Source organism: Centroberyx affinis, unplaced genomic scaffold (assembly GCF_046629955.1).
Source record: "Centroberyx affinis isolate AG114_WGS23_722 - 3 ecotype Tasmania unplaced genomic scaffold, CSIRO-AGI_Caff_v1 ptg005145l_1, whole genome shotgun sequence".
Classification (NCBI taxonomy): Eukaryota; Metazoa; Chordata; class Actinopteri; order Beryciformes; family Berycidae; genus Centroberyx; species Centroberyx affinis.
The window spans coordinates 475,245-495,826 of record NW_027282554.1 but is presented as its reverse complement, the minus strand read 5'-3'; the positions used below and the strand labels follow the sequence as shown (position 1 = coordinate 495,826).

Below are 20,582 nucleotides of genomic sequence, written 5' to 3'. Positions count from 1 at the left end.
GGGTTTGGCTAGTCAGGAAGTGCAATATAAAGAAAGATTATTATTACAATTATTATTCCATCTATACATTGATACTTAGACCACCTGCCATGCATAGCTGCTTTTTTTGCTGCTGTCTGATCTATATTTAATATACTAAGTGCACTTCTAAAACCTGTGCATACTCGAGTATGTATATTTAAGGGTAATGTAACATCACAAAAAGCATTTCTGATGCACGTTATTCTAGTCAAGTCTTTAGTGTACTTACACTACGGAGCAGGCGTAGCAGCCTTTTTTGCTGCTTTCACGGATGAGGAACGCTCCATCTGGCTTCCCAAGGAGCAGCTCCTCAGACTGCGTCCTGTTCAGGTCTCCGACAAACCAGCTCTTCTCATCATAGTGGGGTAAGTTCTCATCCTCCTCGCTCACAAAGTACCCTCTGGACACGCACACATACAGTTACACAACAGAAAGAGAGATTTTACCACAGTTAATACAGAGGAATTACTCACATTGAAATAATTGTAATGTGCTCAGTATATGAAATAAGGCTAGATAAAATTAACAGAGGAGTTGCCCTATGAGTATTACACAGCCCGATGCCCACTGTCATATCTATACTAATAGTGCTCCCCCCATTTTCTCCTCTTTAGCCAATGGGATGGCAGTGGAGACAAAAACACAAAAGTACAGACTTACTCGTCAGTGTTCTCGTTCTTGATCCCCAGCCAGTCGTTAATTCGTTTCTGACGTACTCCTTTGTGATTGAGCCAGCTGCAGAGAAGAGAGTGAGGGGAGGCAGAGAGGGGGGAAGAAAACGTGTGTGTGAGAAAGAGGCAGGGGAATTAGTACTACTAGGAATCACTTTAAAGGACTCCTTTCATTTGCAACATCATTCCTTTATGGTGCATTGAATAAGCATAAGACTGAACAGAAATCAAATTAATAAGCCTCGCACAATTGTCTGCATAGAAATAATTCTGGGACAGAGCCAACTCTACTAATGCTATTAGACCCATTCCTAGAAACCAGAGCCTCTAATGCAGGAGACCCCCCCCCCGCCCTCCAAAGGACGGCCCTGTACAAGAAGAAACACAAGTTTCCAATCGGGCAACCCTCCAGATAACCCCACCCCCCTCTGTCTCATGTCTTGCTGACTGAAATGTCAAATGTCCCGTAGGTTCCTTTGAGTCAAATTCTCAACTACAGGCAAGCTGTGATAGAACTGCATTAGCTATCTAGTACCTGTTCTGGTCTGATCGTCTGATCAATACAGACAATGTAAAGAAAGCGTGTCAATCTCCTGGACTGACATCCCTCAGTACTCCTATCTGGCCCATCTCACAGGTTCAGACCAAAACAAGTGAACCAGAGATGCTGTGTGTGTTGTGCAGTGACTGAGTGTGTCCTCTGTGTGCTTAACATGACCTGGTCCCAGATCTTCCTGCCTGCTCTACTCACAGTCAATAATATTCTCTACTTTAGCCCCTTTCAAGAGTTCATCTTGGATCATAAAATATATATTTTAGATAGATAGATATAGATATTTAGCCTTTACATGCCCTACTATCAGGTACTGCTCTTTGATCTCATCAGTATGACATAATCACACAAAGTTGTTTATAAAACTCTAAAAGTCAGTATTGACCCATTATTTTGTTGCCTGCTATACTTACACTAGATACTGGTCCCTAATCTTGCGGAGCTGAATGAGGTCTGGCTTGAGGCTGTTCATCTTCTTGTCCGTTTCGCGGTTGTCCATGGCTTGTGTCTTCAGGTCCTGCTCTAGGCGCACCTTGCTGTCGTGGATCTCGCCCAGCCGAGACTTGAGCTTCTCGTAGTTCATCATGATCCTCTCTATCTCCTTGTCGTTGCCCTCGCGGCGGAAGCGCTCGATGTACTCCTTGCTGTAGCGCTCCTGCGTGTGGCACTGCTCCTCGAAGATCTTGATGGTCTCGTTGAAGGCTTCGATGGCCGTCCGTTTCATCTGGATCTCCTGAGAGGGGAAGAGGGGAGGGGGAGGGAGATGGATGGATAGACAGGGGGACAGGCATAGGGGTTAGTCTATGTTGTAGACAAAGGTTAGCAACTGTTTCCCCATCAGGGCCAAATTAACTCTATTCTGCTAAAATTTGCACATGCCCTTTCCCAATGGTGGGTAGTGGGAGATTTGAATTGTCATATTTAGTGGCATAATGCACTTATTGAAACGCAGTCATGTCGAACAACATCTGCACTGCAATTATGTGTGAGTATGTGTGTACCTGCGATGTCTTGGTGTATTCTTCGTACAGTCTGTCGTACTCTTTGCTCTTCTCCTGGTACTGATTGTGGTATTCCTGCAGCTTCTTCCCCACAGCATCAATATTATCCTCCTTTACCAACTGGTCCTGAGGGGCAGAGGAAGAGAAAGAGAGAGGGGGAATGTGTTAGAGTGGTGTACTGAAACGAAAGAGAGGGCGAGAAAAAGACTGTGTCAATGTGTGAGCAATATGAGGGAGACGCAAAGGAATGAAGAGCTAATTGTAATTAAGCCGTGAGAAAAAGTGTGTGTGAGTATTGTGTGTGCGCACGCTTGCTCCCTTCAACCCCGATTCTGCTTACCGAGAGCGACTTCTTAACAGGCTCGTTAATAAACCACCCACAATGCCCTGGGTGTACAGTAAGGTGTGCGAGGGGGCCACGCGCTCCAAGATGGAGCCACGCTCTGAGTAATGACTTGCCTGGCGAATGAGTGGAGCGAGGGAGGAAGGGAATAAATGCAAGGACGGCCCTTTGACATGGCGGATGTGTGCAATTATTTAGGAAGCGTGGCACAGGGGCCAGTGAACGGGGCAATATTTCAGAGCACAGATCCTGCTGCCTCGGCACTTTGGAGTGGAAACACCCGGCACAAGCCACCAGGTATGGAGAGGGGGGTTGGGGGTTAGGAGAAAACTGGTGAGAAAGGTAGTACTGAAATAAAAACTAATCCGTGAAAGAAAAAAAAAAGAACTAAAATATACTGACAGTGAGCTCAGTTTCCCTCATAAAGAAAAAGAGAAAAACCTTAACTGCAGTAGTGAGAATGGATAAATGTATAAATGTGTGTGTAGGTGTGTATATGTGCATGTATATGGGTATATGCATGTGTGTGTGTATACCTGCTGGTAGCGGGAGATGGGGTACATGAGCTTTACATCCAGTTTGGTGTTGTATTGGGCCAGGGACTCATGTCTGTAATGGCTGATGAGCTCTACCACCGAGCCGAATGTCAGAGGGTCAGAGAAACCGTACTTCCCATCCCTGTGGTAGATCTTTATCAACTTGTTGTTCCCCCCTTTTCTGGAGAGAGAGAGAGAGAGAGAGAGAGAGAGGGAGAGAGGGAGAGAGAGAGAGAGAGAGAGAGAGAGAGAGAGAGAGAAAGAGAGAGAGAGAGAGAGAGAGAGAGAGAGAGTAGATGAGTACTTTTTTTTACACAGTAATGCAAGCCTCTACAGTGAAAAGTCTGTGTAGAAAAGTCCCCCGTGCACATATTCCACTCAATATCCACATTTTAACTGAACGGAGTCCAGGGCTCAGTTTCCCCTATAGCATTTTATTGCTAGGCGGTAGGAGATTTGTTCAAATTTAATGGGATGCTGACTAGGCAAAATGCTTTTCAACACACGATTTCCCTCAATCTATAGTTAACAAGGGGGTTGCCTGCAAAACATTTGAGCAAAAGGAGTGTGCCGCCCGCTCCAGCCCCCATAAACCGCTCTCTGGTTTTAACTTGCTCCATTCACGACTCAACCCTTAACACACACACACACACACACACACACACTGATAAAACTAGGGCTGGTTTTGTAGCCGGTACCTCAGTGTGAGTGTGTAGTCGCCCTGCATCTTAGTGGACGCATCCCGAACCAGGAAGGTCCCATCAGGCATGTCTCTGAGCTTATCATTCACCTCTTCCCTGAAAGGAAAGAGAAGGGAGAGAGAGAGAGAGGGGAGTGGGAGTTAGTTCACTGATCCTGTGCACAGATGGTGTTCATTTGAAAGGGCTGCCTCCAATTATCAATGGCAGGCAATGAAGACTTTCCTCCTACGAACACATGCACGCACGCACACACACACACACACACACACACATCCATCTACAACTGAGGTGGGAAAAGTGGAGCAGGGGATGTGTGGGTGTAATCCTTAGTAAACAGTCCATCAATTAAATTATTTGGGGAATAGGGGGATGAGAGAGTGAATTCAAAGCCTCTGTAAATGGATGGACTGACCTCAGCCAAGAACTTGAATCTGTGCTCAAGCTCTGGATGACTTGGTCTATGTGTGCTAAAGGTGGCAGACTTACTGTCTGCATAGTAGGTGTGGTTATCATCTAAGTGTGTGTGTGTTGTCGCCGAGTGCAAAGCTGCACTTACCCCATGGTGGGGTTTTTGCCAGTGAGTAAGCCCTACAGTCAAGTGATATAAGCTAGGTGGTAATTGTTGTGGCTGAATCAATGGCTGCACCACTAGGCACACACACACATACATACATACTTCGCAACACACACTCTTCACATTACAGACACAGATCAGACAACCCTGGAGACTGTGTGTGTGTGTGTTACCTGGATATGTCGCCCCAGTACCACTCGGCCTCTTGCAGGGAGCCTCCTGCCCCTCCTTCCTTGGCCCCATTACTGCTGCCCCCTCCCACCCCCACCGAAGAGGGCTGCTGGGGCTTGGCAGGCTTAGGGGGAAGAGCTGAAAGAGAGAGAGGGAGGAAGAAAGAAGAAAGAATGGAGATGTAAAGAATCAGGTACAGAGAGGGAGGGGAGAGAGAGAGAGAGAGACAGAGAGAGAGAGAGAAAATGTTATTTGCTATTTTAACAGAGAGGGTATACATACTGACTTAACCACAGTGTGTTTTCTTTCTTTCTTTCAACAATTCTGGTCAAGATTTTTAAGAGTTAGGCCTTAAAAACCATAAAAAGGTTTGTACATAATTAGCACACACACACACACACACACACACACACATACACACACACACACACACACACACACACACACACACACACACGCACACACACACACACACATAAACACACACACACACACACACAGACTTAATATGCAAATAATAACACAGGAACTGTATTCATATCTATAGATAATAGTGATGCAGTTAGGGACTGCATTGTTATTAATCACACAAGGAAATAGTGGCATGGCAAACACACACCATACATCATTGGATTAATTACCGTGTGTGTGCGAAAAGCTATATTCTCCAAACATGCGCAGTATGCACACACACACACGCACACACACACACTTGCAAGCCTAAAAGGAGAGTGAAAGTTCTTGGCTACTGCTCCTGGCTGCCTGGCAGCTTTGCGAGGGTCCTGGGGTAGGATGTGGTAGGGGGTTGGGTATACCTGCCAACACTCCTGTTTTTACAGGGTTTCTCCCTTGTTTCGACCCATCCTCCAACTGTGCTCCTGTGAGGGAATTTTCCTGTTAATCTTCTGTATTTGTTGGCCAAGTAGATAAGGTTAGACCTCTTGCAACTCTATTCTGTGATTCTCCCATGGTGGATCTTGTTATTAAGCCTTCAGTTCAGACTCAGGTCATCCATTTATGACTACTTCGCTAATGTTAGCTAGTAGGTTGGTTCGAAAACATGTTTAATGTGTGGGTATAATTCAAAAGACTCTGTCCACCCACCCATTCACAAAGAGACAGAAGAATGGGTGCATGACATACAAATTGTTATGTAATGTATGATGGCACAGGAGATTTGAGCAATTTTTAAGGCAATTTTTGTTAAATAGTATACTAAATTAAAGTCACTGGTGTTCAACTTTAAATTAGGTTAATAATATATTATTCCACAACCGAAACAGGGTTTCTAAGTCAGAAAGTAAATGCAGCCTTAGTGAGTGCCAAATGGCTAATAGACAGTAGCCCTTGTGTTTGCTGCGATGCCCTGTGCCAAACATAGCTAACCTGCCCGTGACCCGTACTACCTAGACAGCACACACACGCATATGTTTGAGCAGAGCCAGTTTTAAAGGTATATGGGCACATCTGGATACAGTTTAAGGAACAGTAGTGAAATCGCTGGAGCCTTCCTAGATCACAAATCAGTTTACAGTACTGCTCAACAGGCTCCCATACACACAAACGGTAATCACACACAATTGATGTAGAGAGTGCCCTTTAAAAGGGCAAGCGTGTTTATGAGTGTGCCGTGAAATGCCACTGGAGAAGCCCTCTCTGTCTGCTGAGCACTCACGTGTATATATATGTGTGTGTGTGTGTCTGTGTGTGTGTGTGTGTGTGTGCGTGCGAGAGACTAGAGTGTCCTAGAACATTCTGGCCTGTGCTCGCCTGACAAAATACCAGACAACACACACATGGATGACAGAAACAGCAGTGACTGGGGAATCCCATAATGCACAGAGGGAGTTGAATGGGGCCGGCAAACGATATTCAATATGGTGTGTGTGCGTACATATGAGTGATTTCTCTCTGTGCAGTAACATGATCATTACTCACTATCCCAGCGAGTGTCACTCATCACTTCACTCATTGGCCCATGCTACAACGTGTCACTGTATCGCGGAACCTGACCCTCCCGGACCCTGCTGTGTGCTGTGACATATATAGAATTAGACTGGATAGACAGGGTACTTCCTGACGTTTTATACGTTTGATTTATATGATTGGGAAAAATATAGTTGACTTTCTATGTAAGACTAAATATCCTCTTACACATGGTGATTGTACACATCTGAATTGTCTGTTCCCTCGCTATCTATGCCTCTCTAACACACATAGTGCCTGTTAGTGTGTAATGTGAATGGACTTGAAATTTGATGAATAGCCTATTTCAATAAATGTGATTATGATAACAACACACAATAAAAAAACATACTGTCTAATTATAATGAGAAAATAAAGCTGAGTTAGTCATATTTCCAAAGGACAACTCTTTCAGGAAGGTTTAGGTGCTTATCTCACGACTTTTTGTTTACTTTATACTTTTTATTTTAAGCAAAATTATATAACTTCCTCAGCTGAGAATGGGCTGCTAATGAAAACCAGTTGGTGCTGTTCACTTGGCGCTCACACACACACACACACACACACACACACACACACACACACACACACACAGGTGGAAGTAGGGTGAGCAGGCTGCACCAATAAGAGAGGACTGGCCGCTTCAGTGCTCAGGCTGACACACCCACACACTCATCGTCATCCTCGCTCTCTTCCCTCTCTTTTATCAGCTTCACTGCAGGTGCAAACACACACACACACACACACACACACACACACACACACACACACACACACACACACTCACACACACAGAGGAAATTTTCACCTTACTGTATGGGTGTCTACAGCTGGTAAAAGAGCAGGGGGCTTACACATAGTGCGTACTTGGTAGCCCATCACCCCCATCCCCAACACACACACACACACACACACACACACACACACAGTAGATGTGTTTCAGTCCACAGAGCTCCATAGAGGAATGTGGGAGTGCAGTGGCAGCCGGCATGCAGAGGAGGAAATGCCTGGGCAAGCTCCCCTTCTTCCCTTCCTCCTAACTTCTTCTCCTCCCACTCCCTCTTTAGGTCTTTCTTTTCCTCTTCTCTCCCTCACTCCCTCCCTTCCTCCCTTCCTCCCCACTTTTCCTCTCCCTCACTATTTTCCTTTCCCTTCTTCCTTTTCCTCTCTCCTCTCTCTCTGTAACCACAGCAGCACTCAGGTGCTGTGGTAGCTAAGGCTATCCAAGCCAAGCTGTCATTCTATAGCCACACTGTTCCCCTCTGTCAGCGCTTTCTGGGCTGACGCTGACACATACACACACACACACACACAGAGGCAACACTCAGGGCACACATGTATACACGTGTTTTCACATGTGCACTTATACATACTGTGAAAATTAAGTTCATGTTTAATATAAACTTTTGTATAAAAAAAACTATTTCCGCTAATCCTCTAGTACAAGCCCCTGTTGAACATACACACACAGACACACCTCATAATTATGCACTATTGAAACACAGGGCAAGTGACCATTGGTGCAACTACATGAAAACACCAAGGAGGAAAGAGTTACAAAAAAAAATGTAAGACACAAGAATTGTTTTGCTCTAACATAATTGAGGCATACTATAATGTGTGTGTGTGTGTGTGTGTGTGTGTGTGTGTGTGTGTGTGTGTGTGTGTCTGCCCATTTGCTTCCACATTCGGGACAACACAATATCAGCGCCCCAACAAAAAGGGACAATAGCAGGGCAACAACAGGACAATTAATAAACCGTACACACACGCACACACAAACCCTTTGTTCCAAAGGTCTACTGGAAACTAACCATTAAAATCTACCACACACACAAACACTGGCCAAACGACCGCAGCCTATCAACAGTGCTGAATGCCAAATCCTCCCACACTATGATAAATAACAGTGCTTTACTTTTTGAAATCAACATTTCACTTATAGTTACAAAAACATTCCATTCAGCATACACATTTCATATATCTGGGTGATTTTTGACTGAAGTGGCACTTTAATGCAGTTCCCCTCCATAGAATGATGACATGATTGAGAAAATTTCATGTCAAGTTATGGTAATACTGAGCAATACACATTAATTACGTAATTGTGGTGTTATAAATCTGTTAAAAGCTCACTTTAAGCCACAACTACTGCATAAATATTTAGGAAACAGAGAGAGAGAGAAAGAGGGAAAAAGAGCGAGAGAGAGAGAGCAAAAGAGAGCGAGAGAGCGAAAGAGAGAAAGAGAGCCAGTGGGCTGGTGAACAAAGGCGACCGTCAGCGCAGCTCCCCCCCCTCCCCTACTCCTCACCAGACAAAGGAGCACTGCTCAGCCACCCGCTACACACACACACACACACACACACACACACAAACACCAAGTAATATCACTTGTCATCACGCATGCAGGGAGAAACCCACAGAAACAGCTCTGGTGTCTCCCGAACAATGATTGTCATCATTGACTGACTGACACACACACACACACACACAAAGCATGCATGGTCAGCCTCTAGCAAAGAGCAAGCTCTTCAGTTGTGTGTATGTGTGTGTGTGTGCGCCAGCTGATCAGGGAAGGGGCTGCCCTAAGTCCAATGTCAAAGCAACCAAGTAGTGATGCACACACACACACACACACACACACAGACTTGACCTGAGCTTTCAGAAGCATGCCAAAAGACCAGTACAATTACTGTAAAAACTACAAATGCAAGTAAAAAAACACTAGAAACAAAAAAAATGACCACATGACAAGAATTAAAATTAGCTGATCTAATCTAATGGAATCTGCTTCTCCATCTGTTGTGAGACGTATTCCCACAACTTTACACTGGGATCAAGTAAACACTGTAGCTGCAGGTGGTCTATAAGCCCTAGTGTATGTGTGTGTGTCTGTGTGTGTTTCTGTGTGTCATGGCAGTGACAAGACACACACACACACACCTCTCTCACACACAGAAGTGCTTGACAGTGTGAGTACCCCAGCCAACACACATGTGGAAGTTGCAATCTACGGAAACACACAAGGAGCCTCAGAAAACTGCAGTGAAAGTATACACACACACACACACACACACACACACACACAAGGCTGTGGGTCGCGTGCCACAAGAAGAATGAAAGGGGAGGGGCTGCAACAAGAGTAAAGAAGAGAGAAAGAAAAATAAATCAAGAATGAGAAAGTGAGAAAAAAAGTGAAAAAAAAGTCAATGCGAACACATGGATACAAACTGGGAAGGGAAAAGTGAGAAAGCAAGAGAAGAAAGCAAAAACAAAGACAAAGAAAGGAAGGGGGAAAAAAACAAAACACAGAAAGCAAACAAGCAGTAAAGAAAGCAAGAAAAAACGAGAGAAAAGCACGCCTGTTTCATCCCTTACCGTCCTCCACCACCTCAGTTAGCTGCATGCTGCCACTCTTCTCTCAGCTGTTTCCCTCCTCCCTCCTTCTCCTCTTTCTCTCTCTCCCTCCCTGCCTCTCTCTCTCTCTCTCTCTCACTCTCTGTTGCTCGCTCTCCTCCTCTCACTCTCCTCCTCCTCCTCCTCTCCTCCTCTCCGCTCCGTCAGACTGAAGAAAAGAGAGAGCGGAGCTGATCCTAAAGACAGACGACGGACTAACTAATCCCTGAATGGAAGCCCGCCCCGGCCAATCACAAGGCGGTAAGGGAAAGGGGGGCCGGACCTCCCGAGAGAAAGAAAGAAAGAAAGGGGAGAGAGAGAGAGAGAGGAAGGAAGAGAGAGAGAGAGGGGTGGAGTTACCTCAGGGTATATCCATTCCGTTGGGGACACCTCTGGGATATGACAGTCACAGAGCGCTCATACACACACGGACTCTCTCTCTCTCTCACACACACACACACACACATACACACACCACTAAGTCAACAGGTCTTTTTCTATTCAAAAGAGTATGACTGGCGCCTGAATGCATCTATAATGGGCCAAACTCATCCATCCAATCTATGGATTACAATCCTGATAAAAGCCTCTTATCACTCATATACACACATGGATACCAAACATTCACCAGATCAGTTGTCTTATGGACCGCATGTGTTTCCAATATCAGGGGGAGAGAGAGAGAGAGAGAGAGAGAGAGAGAGAGAGAGAGTTTGTGTGAGTGTGTGTGTGTGTGTGTGAGATTAAGTCCCATATGAAAAGAAGCTTTGACATCCCCACTGTAAGTGAATCATGCCACGGACCCATTTAGCTGCATTCATTTATTTGAACAGCGGCGGCTTAAAAAAAGTACTGGTGATTTTCCATTGAAAGATGAGACCCGCAGTACACCCCAGATCCAACACCCCTCACACACAAAGTTGCCATTGGAAACGCAGGCTTTGCCCTCCCCCGGGGGTGGTGCTCCACCTGTGCTAATCACCCCGCACACAAAGCCACCACGCTCTCTTTTACACACACTTGCGCGCACAAAGATAGGCACACGCTGCAACTGTCACAGAGGCTTTCACATTTCAATTCCAGTGTAATAAATATTCTAATGAACATCTGCGGGATGCTTGTCTTCTCCTCTCCCTGCATTTCTCTCCAGCTCTCCTTCAACACCCCCCCCCCATCGCTCCTTCCTTCATGTGTCTCTGTTGTTTCTCCCCATTTCCATCTTATTTATTTTTTTCTCAACTTGTCCCTCTGCCCCATGTGTCTTTCAGTCTCTTCATTCATCCCTGTTTCTCCATCCTTCCTTTCATCCTTCTTTATCTATTTCTGTAGCCTAATTCTTTAGATTACAGGTCAGGTGCATGAGGGTAGAGACACACACACATGCACGCACGCACAGTCACACACACACACACTCATATCACAAGACAATGAGACACATGCAGAGTATCTATGAAATCCAGTAGAGCGTGTGTGTGTGTGTGTGTGTGTGTGTGTGTGTGTGTGAAAGAAAGGAAAGGGAGCGAGTCAGCTGGTGCTCAGCGGTTGATAAGATTAATGTGAGGACTGAACCCACATTGATGAGCTCATTCAGGCAACAGAGGTGAGAAGAGAGCAACACTGGACTATTTAGCTTCCCCCACACACACACACACACACACACTAAGACCTTCAATATTGTGCAATGCACTGCATGTATAAGACCAATGACTGTTAAAGAAGGAGTGTATATGCATTGTCAATGCTTGGTTCAATAGTAACTCAAGCTGGAGTAGGGGCCATTTGTTGCCTTTTAACCCCAATTCTCAATCATCCCTCTTAGAAACGAGTACAGATTCATTCAGAATACACAGACAATTTCACACTTCCAACTGACAACACAATTCAGGATGAATATTTGCAATTTCCAAACTGTCCCCCCTGTATATTTCTGTCTTTGCTGAATGCATTATTCATGGCACGGAGCGGCACAATTGTCTGCTAAGCCGGCTAAAATTGGCTGAGGGTTTTTTTTTCAGCGCGACAATGACCCCATATAGGAGTGAATGAATGGCCCTGGGTCCAGCGAAAGCCGGGGCCAGTGGTAGTTAAGTGTGAATCACAAGCAAAGAGCCACTGCGTTGCATTTACATCCCTGTGTGAATGGGTGGGAGAGAGAGGGAGAATAGAGAGAGAGGGAGAGAGAGAGAGAGACAGAGAGAGAGGGGGAGCGACGCATTGAGGAGCACTCTGTCCATTCACTCCACTGTAGCCCTGACACAAAGGTTTTCAAGGGGAGAGGTGGAGAGGAAGAAATAGAGAGAGAAATACATATATATAGAGAGAGAGAAAGAGAGAGAGAGAGAGAGAGAGAGAGAGAGAGAGAGAGAGAAGTCAATCCTTCTCCCTTTTACCCCAGAGGAAAAGGGAGAAGTTAACTTTAAACGAGCAGAAAGGGGCTTAGGATATTGCACCAGTCCACTTCACTTATATTAGAGTTGCTTCAATTCACTCCATATGAAAGAGAATACATTTCACATACACTTCAGAATATGTTAGGAGATATGCTTCAAAATATACAAGAACTGACCCCAGAAATGCAGCTGTACATGCAGCTGACATTCATTTGAAATATATTTAAAGTAGCCAAAATGATCTAAAATTATATCTGTTATCAACAGTTAATATAGGATGAAAATGTATTTCCAGTGTGTCCACAATATATTTTGAATCAATGTCATCTGGTGGTACAAATACATTTTTGGTATATTTTGAGAATAATCTCTAAACATATTCTGAAGTACAATCTAAAGTGAAATGATTTTTTTTTTTTTTTTTTTTTTTTTTGGCAATATGTGACTTGATGCTCTTTGCAACATGCAAAAAGATAGACGGAATATTGCCCTTTATGCTGGGTGCAGGATGTAGATGTAAATGGATAGAGAGATGGGGGAAGAGAGAGGGGGAGAGAGGAAAGAGCTACCGGGCAAATTGTATTCAACAGCGCCTCCTGGATACACACAGCGTCCCACATCTGCGCCATGATCCATTCAATACAGCCAGAGAAAGGGGGTGGGAATCAAATGACACTGGCACGATTACCGAGGAATGAATGACTGAATGAATGAAATACATTCAAGTCTATGTGACAGTTGTCCAAAAAAAGACGAAAAGACACATAGATGACAATGAACGAGGTTATACTTAGGTTATTAGATTCATCGGACGTTTTCCCTGTATCATTATTCAGATCTCTCTCTTTCCCTTACCCCATCCCCCCGTTTTCGGCACCGGACTGAGCATATTTAACTGTTTCGGATCATCAGGATATATTTCACGGAATAAAAAATGTGGCTGCTGGTAGTTTATGACAAATTTAGGTTATGGTTTTAAATAGCAAATTAGGATTTAGCAAACTGCCTTGGTGGGATTTCTGCATATAGTTTTTGCGCAGACATTGGTGTAAAACGGTGAAAGCTGCAATTTATTTAATCTGTTTCCAAACCTTTCAGGTATTTCTTCAATAAAATGGTCTATATGCTGACCTCGGGTCGGCAGAGAAGGATGCCAGCTACCTTTAGAGACTAGATGGGACTATTGTCTCCGAATGAGATTGCCTGTGTGCCATTTCCACAGTAGGCTTGCAGAGCTACAGTGTCTAAAAGTGGACAGCAAGACCTACATTTACAATTGCCTTTTTCTGAGTGAAACAAACATTGTATCAAATGTTTTTATCGCACTGTCATCAGTGTTGTAATAATAAAAGTATAAGATGAGATGTTGCGACGTTGTGGCTACACTGTTATAACAATATCTAGGCTATATGAAACCATTATGGATAAAAGCAGACATCGCCGTTTTATTACAGCAAAAGTCTTAATCTGATATTGTGGACAACAGAAGAAATAGGCTTATAGACTTCTCCAGTGTACTGATGACTTGCTTGCTTCCCCCTACAAGAAAGAACTATAGCCTAATCCAGCGATAAATTTTAGATGGAGACTATACACATATCTCAGGGGAACTATAGGAATATTAATGTGATGCCATAGGAGATTTAAGAAAAAATAACATTAAGTAGCCTACGATACAGACACAATAAGCTAACAGACACACTTAAAGTCCATTTAGGAATATTAGGCTACAGGAATATTAGTGTTGTATGCTATCGTTAGGGACTGCCGGGGACGTGCGCAGGATGTGCGCCTCAAAGTTTTCACCGATTTGAGCAGATACGAAGCTAAATAACACGTCTTTTCCTCATTCAGTATGCACATGCATAATGTCAGCATTCCTACCTGGCGGCTGGTCCATTTCTATATAAAATATCAGCTCTGTGGAGTAGGGCATCATCACGTCCCTCCAGTCATCTTCCTCTTTTTCCGTGGTCCAAACTGTATTATACATTGTTTTGTTTCACTTCTACTTAACAAACGACACTCTTCCTCCAAACAAAAAAACAAAAAGCTTATAAAAATGCACACTCGTGAAAACGACGAAAGACGACGTATAAAACACTTGAATAGATACCCCTATCTACCTATCTATCTACTTGGAAGTCTTCTCCTATCTGAATTCCTGCTTCAGACCGGAATAAATAGACAACGAGCAACTCTGTACAACAAGCACCGGGCTTCGTCTGCTCCCTCCGACATAATAATGTTAGTAACTTCGAGCTCTTCATGAAGGCCCTGTAAAAACGGTCCTTAAAAGAGTGGTGCAGGCCAGAAAGTAGAAGCCAGCTCTACATTTCAGTCCGCTGTTCGCCGCCGGGCTGCAGGCTTCATTTTAAGAACAGTGACAGAGAGGCGAGGGAGAGTCTCACATCGCCTCGGCCGTACCACTGCGCCGCGACGCCCGGGGGTGGACCGCACTTCTCCAACCATGACGCATCGAAAAAAAATAGACCCGCCGTGTCCTATCCGCGGACAATCGGAAACTTCACCTCGGCGTTACCCGTACTTCATCTGACAGCTAAATTATTTCACCCCCGTTTTTAGACGTTTGTCGAGATCGTTTTCGGCTGCCCCGTCCCCCTTTCTCGCATGCACAGTGGTACGCCCCGTCTCCCCCCCCCAACCCACCGAGTCACCGCTGAGGCGCTGAGCCGTGCACACGCTCAGACTCTGAATTTCAAACCCCAATAGGAAAATTACTTTACTTCAGCCTCTGAAGGGCGAGTTGCAAATTTTGTGGTTTTCCTATACGCCCTGCACCTTCCTGGTGTGTGTATGTGAGCACAAACGGCCTATTGGCTGTTGCCTATTGGATCAAACAGTTACTATGGATGCTGTCCAGATGAAGGTAAAAGGTGATGAAGAGTGCCCTTGCATTCAGAATGGAAGACACAGACAGGAAAGGATATAACACACAAATCATGTGTTACGAAACATACTAAATTGTTCAGGTCACTGTGCCATTAATTCATATCAGAAAACATTTATTGCAGTATACTTATATAGGCCTGTATCATCATATGTTGCACTCTTATGGTTACAGTATGTAAACAGGCAGGTCTTGCCATCTGCAGAATGTGAGATGCACCTTTCCAGGACAGTCATTTGTCCATAACAATAACATCCACTTCAACTTTGCCTACCTCTCTCAGCCCCGAAGCAGGGTGGCAACATTAGTATGGAGAACGCCCTTCAACCGGAGGACCAGGGGTTTACGTCCCCACATAAGCAAGCATCCACCCTGCTGAAGTGTCCCTGAGCAAGACACTGAACCGCTACCACCTCCAGGAGTGTTGCTTTGTAGCTGAGCCTGCGCTATGACCCACTGTGGAGGGGGCCAACGTGAAAATAGAATTTTCCCACAGGGTTTAATAAAGTATTATGTTATAATAATAGTGCCTCTTGCTCTGTTACAAGTCCCATGTCCCCAAAAAACAGTGGAAAATATATGCATTTTTGAACTAGATGACCTTTTCCCCTGTAGGGCGGTATGTTTGGACATACTGTTTGTTTGATTGGTGGGCTTGTTTAATTGCAGCGGAGGAAGAGGTGCCATTACAACCTGAATTGAGCAGCCTACAGTAAATGCTATGGGAGTATAACTATCAGCTTAGGGACACTAGAGGGGTATATACATGCACATTAGCAAACTATACTACACCACAGGGGTTACTGCAGTCAGACACACACACACATACTAAGCTAAAATGCATACTACATACTTGTGGGATTGTGGGTCAAATCTGTTTCATGACCTATGTAGCATATCACTTCCTCTCTCTCCTTCCCTTCCATCCATCTCAGTCCACTGTATCGGCTACTATCTACTAAAAAGTAGAAAAATGAAAAGTAGAGCAGTTTTAGGAGAAATGTGGGACTTGAACAATGGCTACAGCTGCAGCTAGATTATCTGCCCTCAAAGACTCAGCCAAGGCCCAGATTGGCTCACACCCCCAATCATCTACATGATAATCTCCCATTAATATCCTAATATCAATACAACATGGGGGGACCTTCAGATGGTAGCTGGGAGTGTGGCACCAGTAATTACAGCTGCTCTGTCTATCTATCTGTCTGCTTGGTGGCCTACTTCAGGGAGCAACAATAAATGAAAGGTCTGCTCCCCAATCTGCCGTCCATCCGCTCCATCCTCCCTCCCCATCCACCCACTCATCCATCCATCCATCCCCTCCCTCCACTTGTCTGTCTCATCTGTCCATCACGAGAGAGGAGAAGTGGAGGAGGATTGTGAGTCCTCCGCTTGCCCCAGTACAAAAAAAAGAAAGGGGGGCTGGGGGAATGTCAGTGAATGAAATCTATTTAATGCAGTAGCCCACAACACTGTGTGTGTGTGCGTGGGTGTGTGTGTGCGTGGGGGTGTGTGTGTGTATGTGTGTGTACATGGGGGCGGTTGTTTCACAGATGGCTCGTGCCGGACACACACAGCCCACAGCTCCTCTCTGTCAAGTGTGTCAAACAGGTTTAATTGCCGCTGTGTGTGTGTGTGTGTGTCTGTGTGTGTGTGTGTGTGTGAGCGTGTGGCTGGCCAGATGGATCTCTAACAATGACACAGGAACTGACTCTGCCCCTCTTCATACAAAGAGAAAGAGAGAGAAAGAGGGAGCGGGGGAGAGAGGGAGGGAGAGAGAGCGATGGGAACACCGAAATTAATCTGTGCTGTCCTGGCCATCAACACAGGGCTCCCATGACCCTTGTGAACAATAGAGGAGAGTGGCATCACGCATCCTATTTGCATAGTGTATGCATAATCACATACAGTATGAAGTATGTATGTGTGCGTACATGCCCCCCCCCCCCCCCCATTCCCCACTCCCCCAACAAAACCTCAATTTTTCATAGAAAATTAGATAATTTGCTAGGGGAGATGGTAAGTGATGCCAGACCTCCCATTCTTGCTTCCTCTAAAGCATCTGCTATACAGTACAGGTGGTGCGTGTGTGTGTGTATGTGTGTGTGTGTGTGTGTGTGTGTGTGTGTGTGTGTGTGTGGTTGAGACAGAGAGAGTGTGTGTGTCTGCATGAGAGACAGAGAGAATGAGAGTAGAGAATCTGTGTGTGTGTGTGTGTGTGTGTGTGTGTGTGTGTGTGTGTGTGTGTGTGTGTGTGTGTGTGTGTATGAGAGAGAGAAAAAAAGAGAGGGTGTGTGTGTGTGTATGAGAGAGAGAGAAGCACAGGTGACCTCCTGGGAATCAGGTGTTGAGTTTGCCATTTCTGTCGCCATAGAGACCAAAACGTCCAGTGAGGCGCTAACAATGTCTCTTTTAAGGGGCTTTGCCACAGACAATGGCATTGTCTGAAAGCTCATATCGTATGCCACCTACTAAATTATATGCAGTGGGAATGTACAAAAACATGCACACAAATTTTAATCATCAATGCACACCAAACCAAAAATAATGTGCTCTTGTTACTTGTTCATTTTCCCTGTGCTTCAGTCAGAATAAACTGAACTAGTATAATCAAAATGCCTTTTAAACAGCAGGCAGTGAGCTTTCAGACAAAGTCAATGTCTAAATATGGCCCTAACATAAGGCTAAGGCCAGTATCTTCAACTATTAAAACGCTGTCTCTCCTTAAGAACAAGGAGTTCAGTAAACTAGATTTAATCTGTGTGTTGCTACATGCGTGCGTCTGCACAGGCTTGCATCTGTTAGTGGGTGCGCATTATCTTTGTGCATGTGTGTTTGTCTGGATGTGTAACACATTTGAGGTCACATGCCACCTGTGACCCAAGCTGCACCATCCAAACCCACACTGGAACACCAAGTCATAATCATTTAACTCAAATGCCCCTTTTTTTCCAGCTATTGTACGCTGTGAAATGAGATATAAAGCCAGACGCCATGTAAAGGGCAACACACGCTGACATGGGTGAATGGAGCTATCGTGACCCTCCAACACCTGCGAACAATTGCCTTATCTGCATTAGTGTGTGTATGTGTGTGCACGCGTCTGCATGTGTGTGTGTGAGACTCCTTTTGCTTAAAGAAGTTAACTCACACATTATATTCAATTCTAGTGTACTTTTAATTCTTTATACATACTAATCTTACTATCTTACTTTTTATATTATTATCTTACTTTATACATACATTTAATCAAATACTTTAACTGAGGTGGCATTGGCCCATGGGTGACTATCACTAACCTTCTATTAGTGTATTTCAAATTTTACTTTACAAAGGATTTGTGTAATTCTTCCATGACTTGTGAGTGTATATGTGTGCAGATTTCAGTCCTGTGTTTTACAGTTTAATGGCTCCCCTGAGTGTGAGTGTGTGTGTCTGTGTGCATGTGCGGTGTGCTGCAATAGACCAGTGATTTGGAAAGAGACACAATAGTGCTGTATATCTCCCTGACACTTTCCCCTGTGTAGGTCCGACTCACTACTGTACACACATTTCTGACAATCTATCAACCAGTGTGTGTGCGTGTGTGGTTAAACCCTTTTTAGGTACAGATTGCACATTTGCTGTCATGGGACAGACACAAGCAATAGACTGAGGGAGGGAAGGATGGAGGGAGGGGGGGGAGAGAGAGAGAGAGAGAGAGATTCTAATCTGCCCGGCTGCAGCACTAGACCAAAGTAAACGATGCAGGATAGACAGAAAGAGGTCGCCAAAGTAAGAGAGAGAAGGGGCAAGCGAGAGAGTTGGCTGCATTTCTTCCTGAAGTTTGGTGGGGCCATGATTGTCTTATGGATTTGGAAACAACAGTCCATAAATACATGAGTAGGGGGGCAGAAGGATGTTTCACTGTACAGTGATGAGACTGCGGTCTGCTCACTGCTTGGTCTATTTCGGTGCTTATTATCCATAGCCCTCAGCGCTTTCATATTTCGTCTGCCACCGTAATAACTAGAGTGGAAAGTACAATTTAACTGTAGACACGAATAGGCTGTTCCCAGTGCAGTCCCCACGCTAAACATAGACATTGGTGGAGTGGGGTCTGGGAGAGACACACGTTCACGCACACACACACACACACACAAAGAGAATGGTTGCGTAATATGGCGCGGCACTTTTGTATATATTATGCATAAGCATTTTTCGAGGGTGCACTGTTTCGGGCGCAGGGTGTGTTATGCGCTTTCAATCCTGGCTACAAGTATTGTTAAAACGCAGTGAGATGATCACCTTTTTTTTTTGCAAACATTCGATTCTCTGCCTCTCTCTGTCTCTGTTAATGTGATACACCGGAAAGTGAGCCAAATGGAGCTCAGGGTTACCTAGAGCAGTGTGTGTGTGTGTGTGTGTGTGTGTGCGCGTGTGCATGTATGCGCACAAGTATGCCTCCATCTGTGTATGTGCACACCAAGCGTGCATACTATCTCTTCATGAGTGTGAAACAGTGTGTGACTTTATGTGTGTGTGTGAACGCATGCATGCATGTTTCCATGAGTGTGAAAGTGTTTGTTCGTGTGTGTATACTGTAGGTGTGTGTATAGGTGTGTGTGTGTGTGTGTGTGTGTGCCATACGGGAGAGTCTCCTGGAGCATGCAGTCACAGCGTCAGGGGGACCAAGCCACTGCAGTGAGCCATGCAGAGAGGCCATATTTCCTGCTATAGTTACATATGGCCGCTGAAACACTCTGGACACCTACTTCCAACCCCCCATATTGCTGCTGATATGTGGAAACCTCTTAAGTCCAAATTCCATGATTTTCCTGCTTTTACTCAGACGTCCTCTGTGCGTTGACTCAATCTCACAATCCCACGCTCTGTAAAATTCTGCTCTTTCAAAACATAAATAGGCATCATCTACAAAAAATAATTCTTTTCCTAATTCCTGAAAAACTTTATTTTTGATTTTTTTGGCTTTCAGTGCTTGCTGGAACCTTGTGACGGGACAACAGCCTTCCTCCTCGTCTCTGGGGCAGCAGACTATAAAGCAGCACCTTTAACTTCTCAGCCTATAGGACCCAAATGAGAATGTTAGTCTTGCTAAGAGACCCAGGATGAAAAGACACTCTTGCTGTTGTTGCGACCCACTGGCAAAAGCACACAGTATAGTTTATCCCAATCAACAGTTTACTAACGAACATCTATTGTATTCTTATCGTGAGTACAGTTCATTTCTACATGTTCCTCTAAAAAAAAAAAGTCCATTACTAACTTAAGAAACATTTATACACATGGGTCCCAGGGTGAGAGAATAAGATCTACAATTTAATCCCATGTCCAGAACAAAGAAGTTC

General features: G+C 44.7%; 1 protein-coding gene across 7 annotated transcripts in view; it reads right to left on the bottom strand.

The window, feature by feature from the left end:
- The window catches only part of pik3r3b (phosphoinositide-3-kinase, regulatory subunit 3b (gamma)), a 170,836-nt gene that overhangs the window by 1,240 nt on the left and 149,014 nt on the right, over positions 1–20,582 (bottom strand). For 3 of the 7 annotated variants that reach the window (XM_071546146.1, XM_071546147.1, XM_071546145.1), the window contains 7 exons: positions 4,574–4,709; positions 3,824–3,922; positions 3,126–3,306; positions 2,247–2,372; positions 1,659–1,978; positions 682–756; positions 251–421 (listed from right to left, as the gene is read on the bottom strand). In XM_071546146.1, coding sequence (XP_071402247.1) covers positions 251–421; positions 682–756; positions 1,659–1,978; positions 2,247–2,372; positions 3,126–3,306; positions 3,824–3,922; positions 4,574–4,709 — 1,108 coding nt within the window. Of the gene's footprint in view, positions 1–250; positions 422–681; positions 757–1,658; positions 1,979–2,246; positions 2,373–3,125; positions 3,307–3,823; positions 3,923–4,573; positions 4,710–14,207; positions 14,581–20,582 lie in introns of those variants that run through there. The other 4 variants (XM_071546149.1, XM_071546148.1, XM_071546150.1 and 1 more) reach the window with 4 other exon arrangements.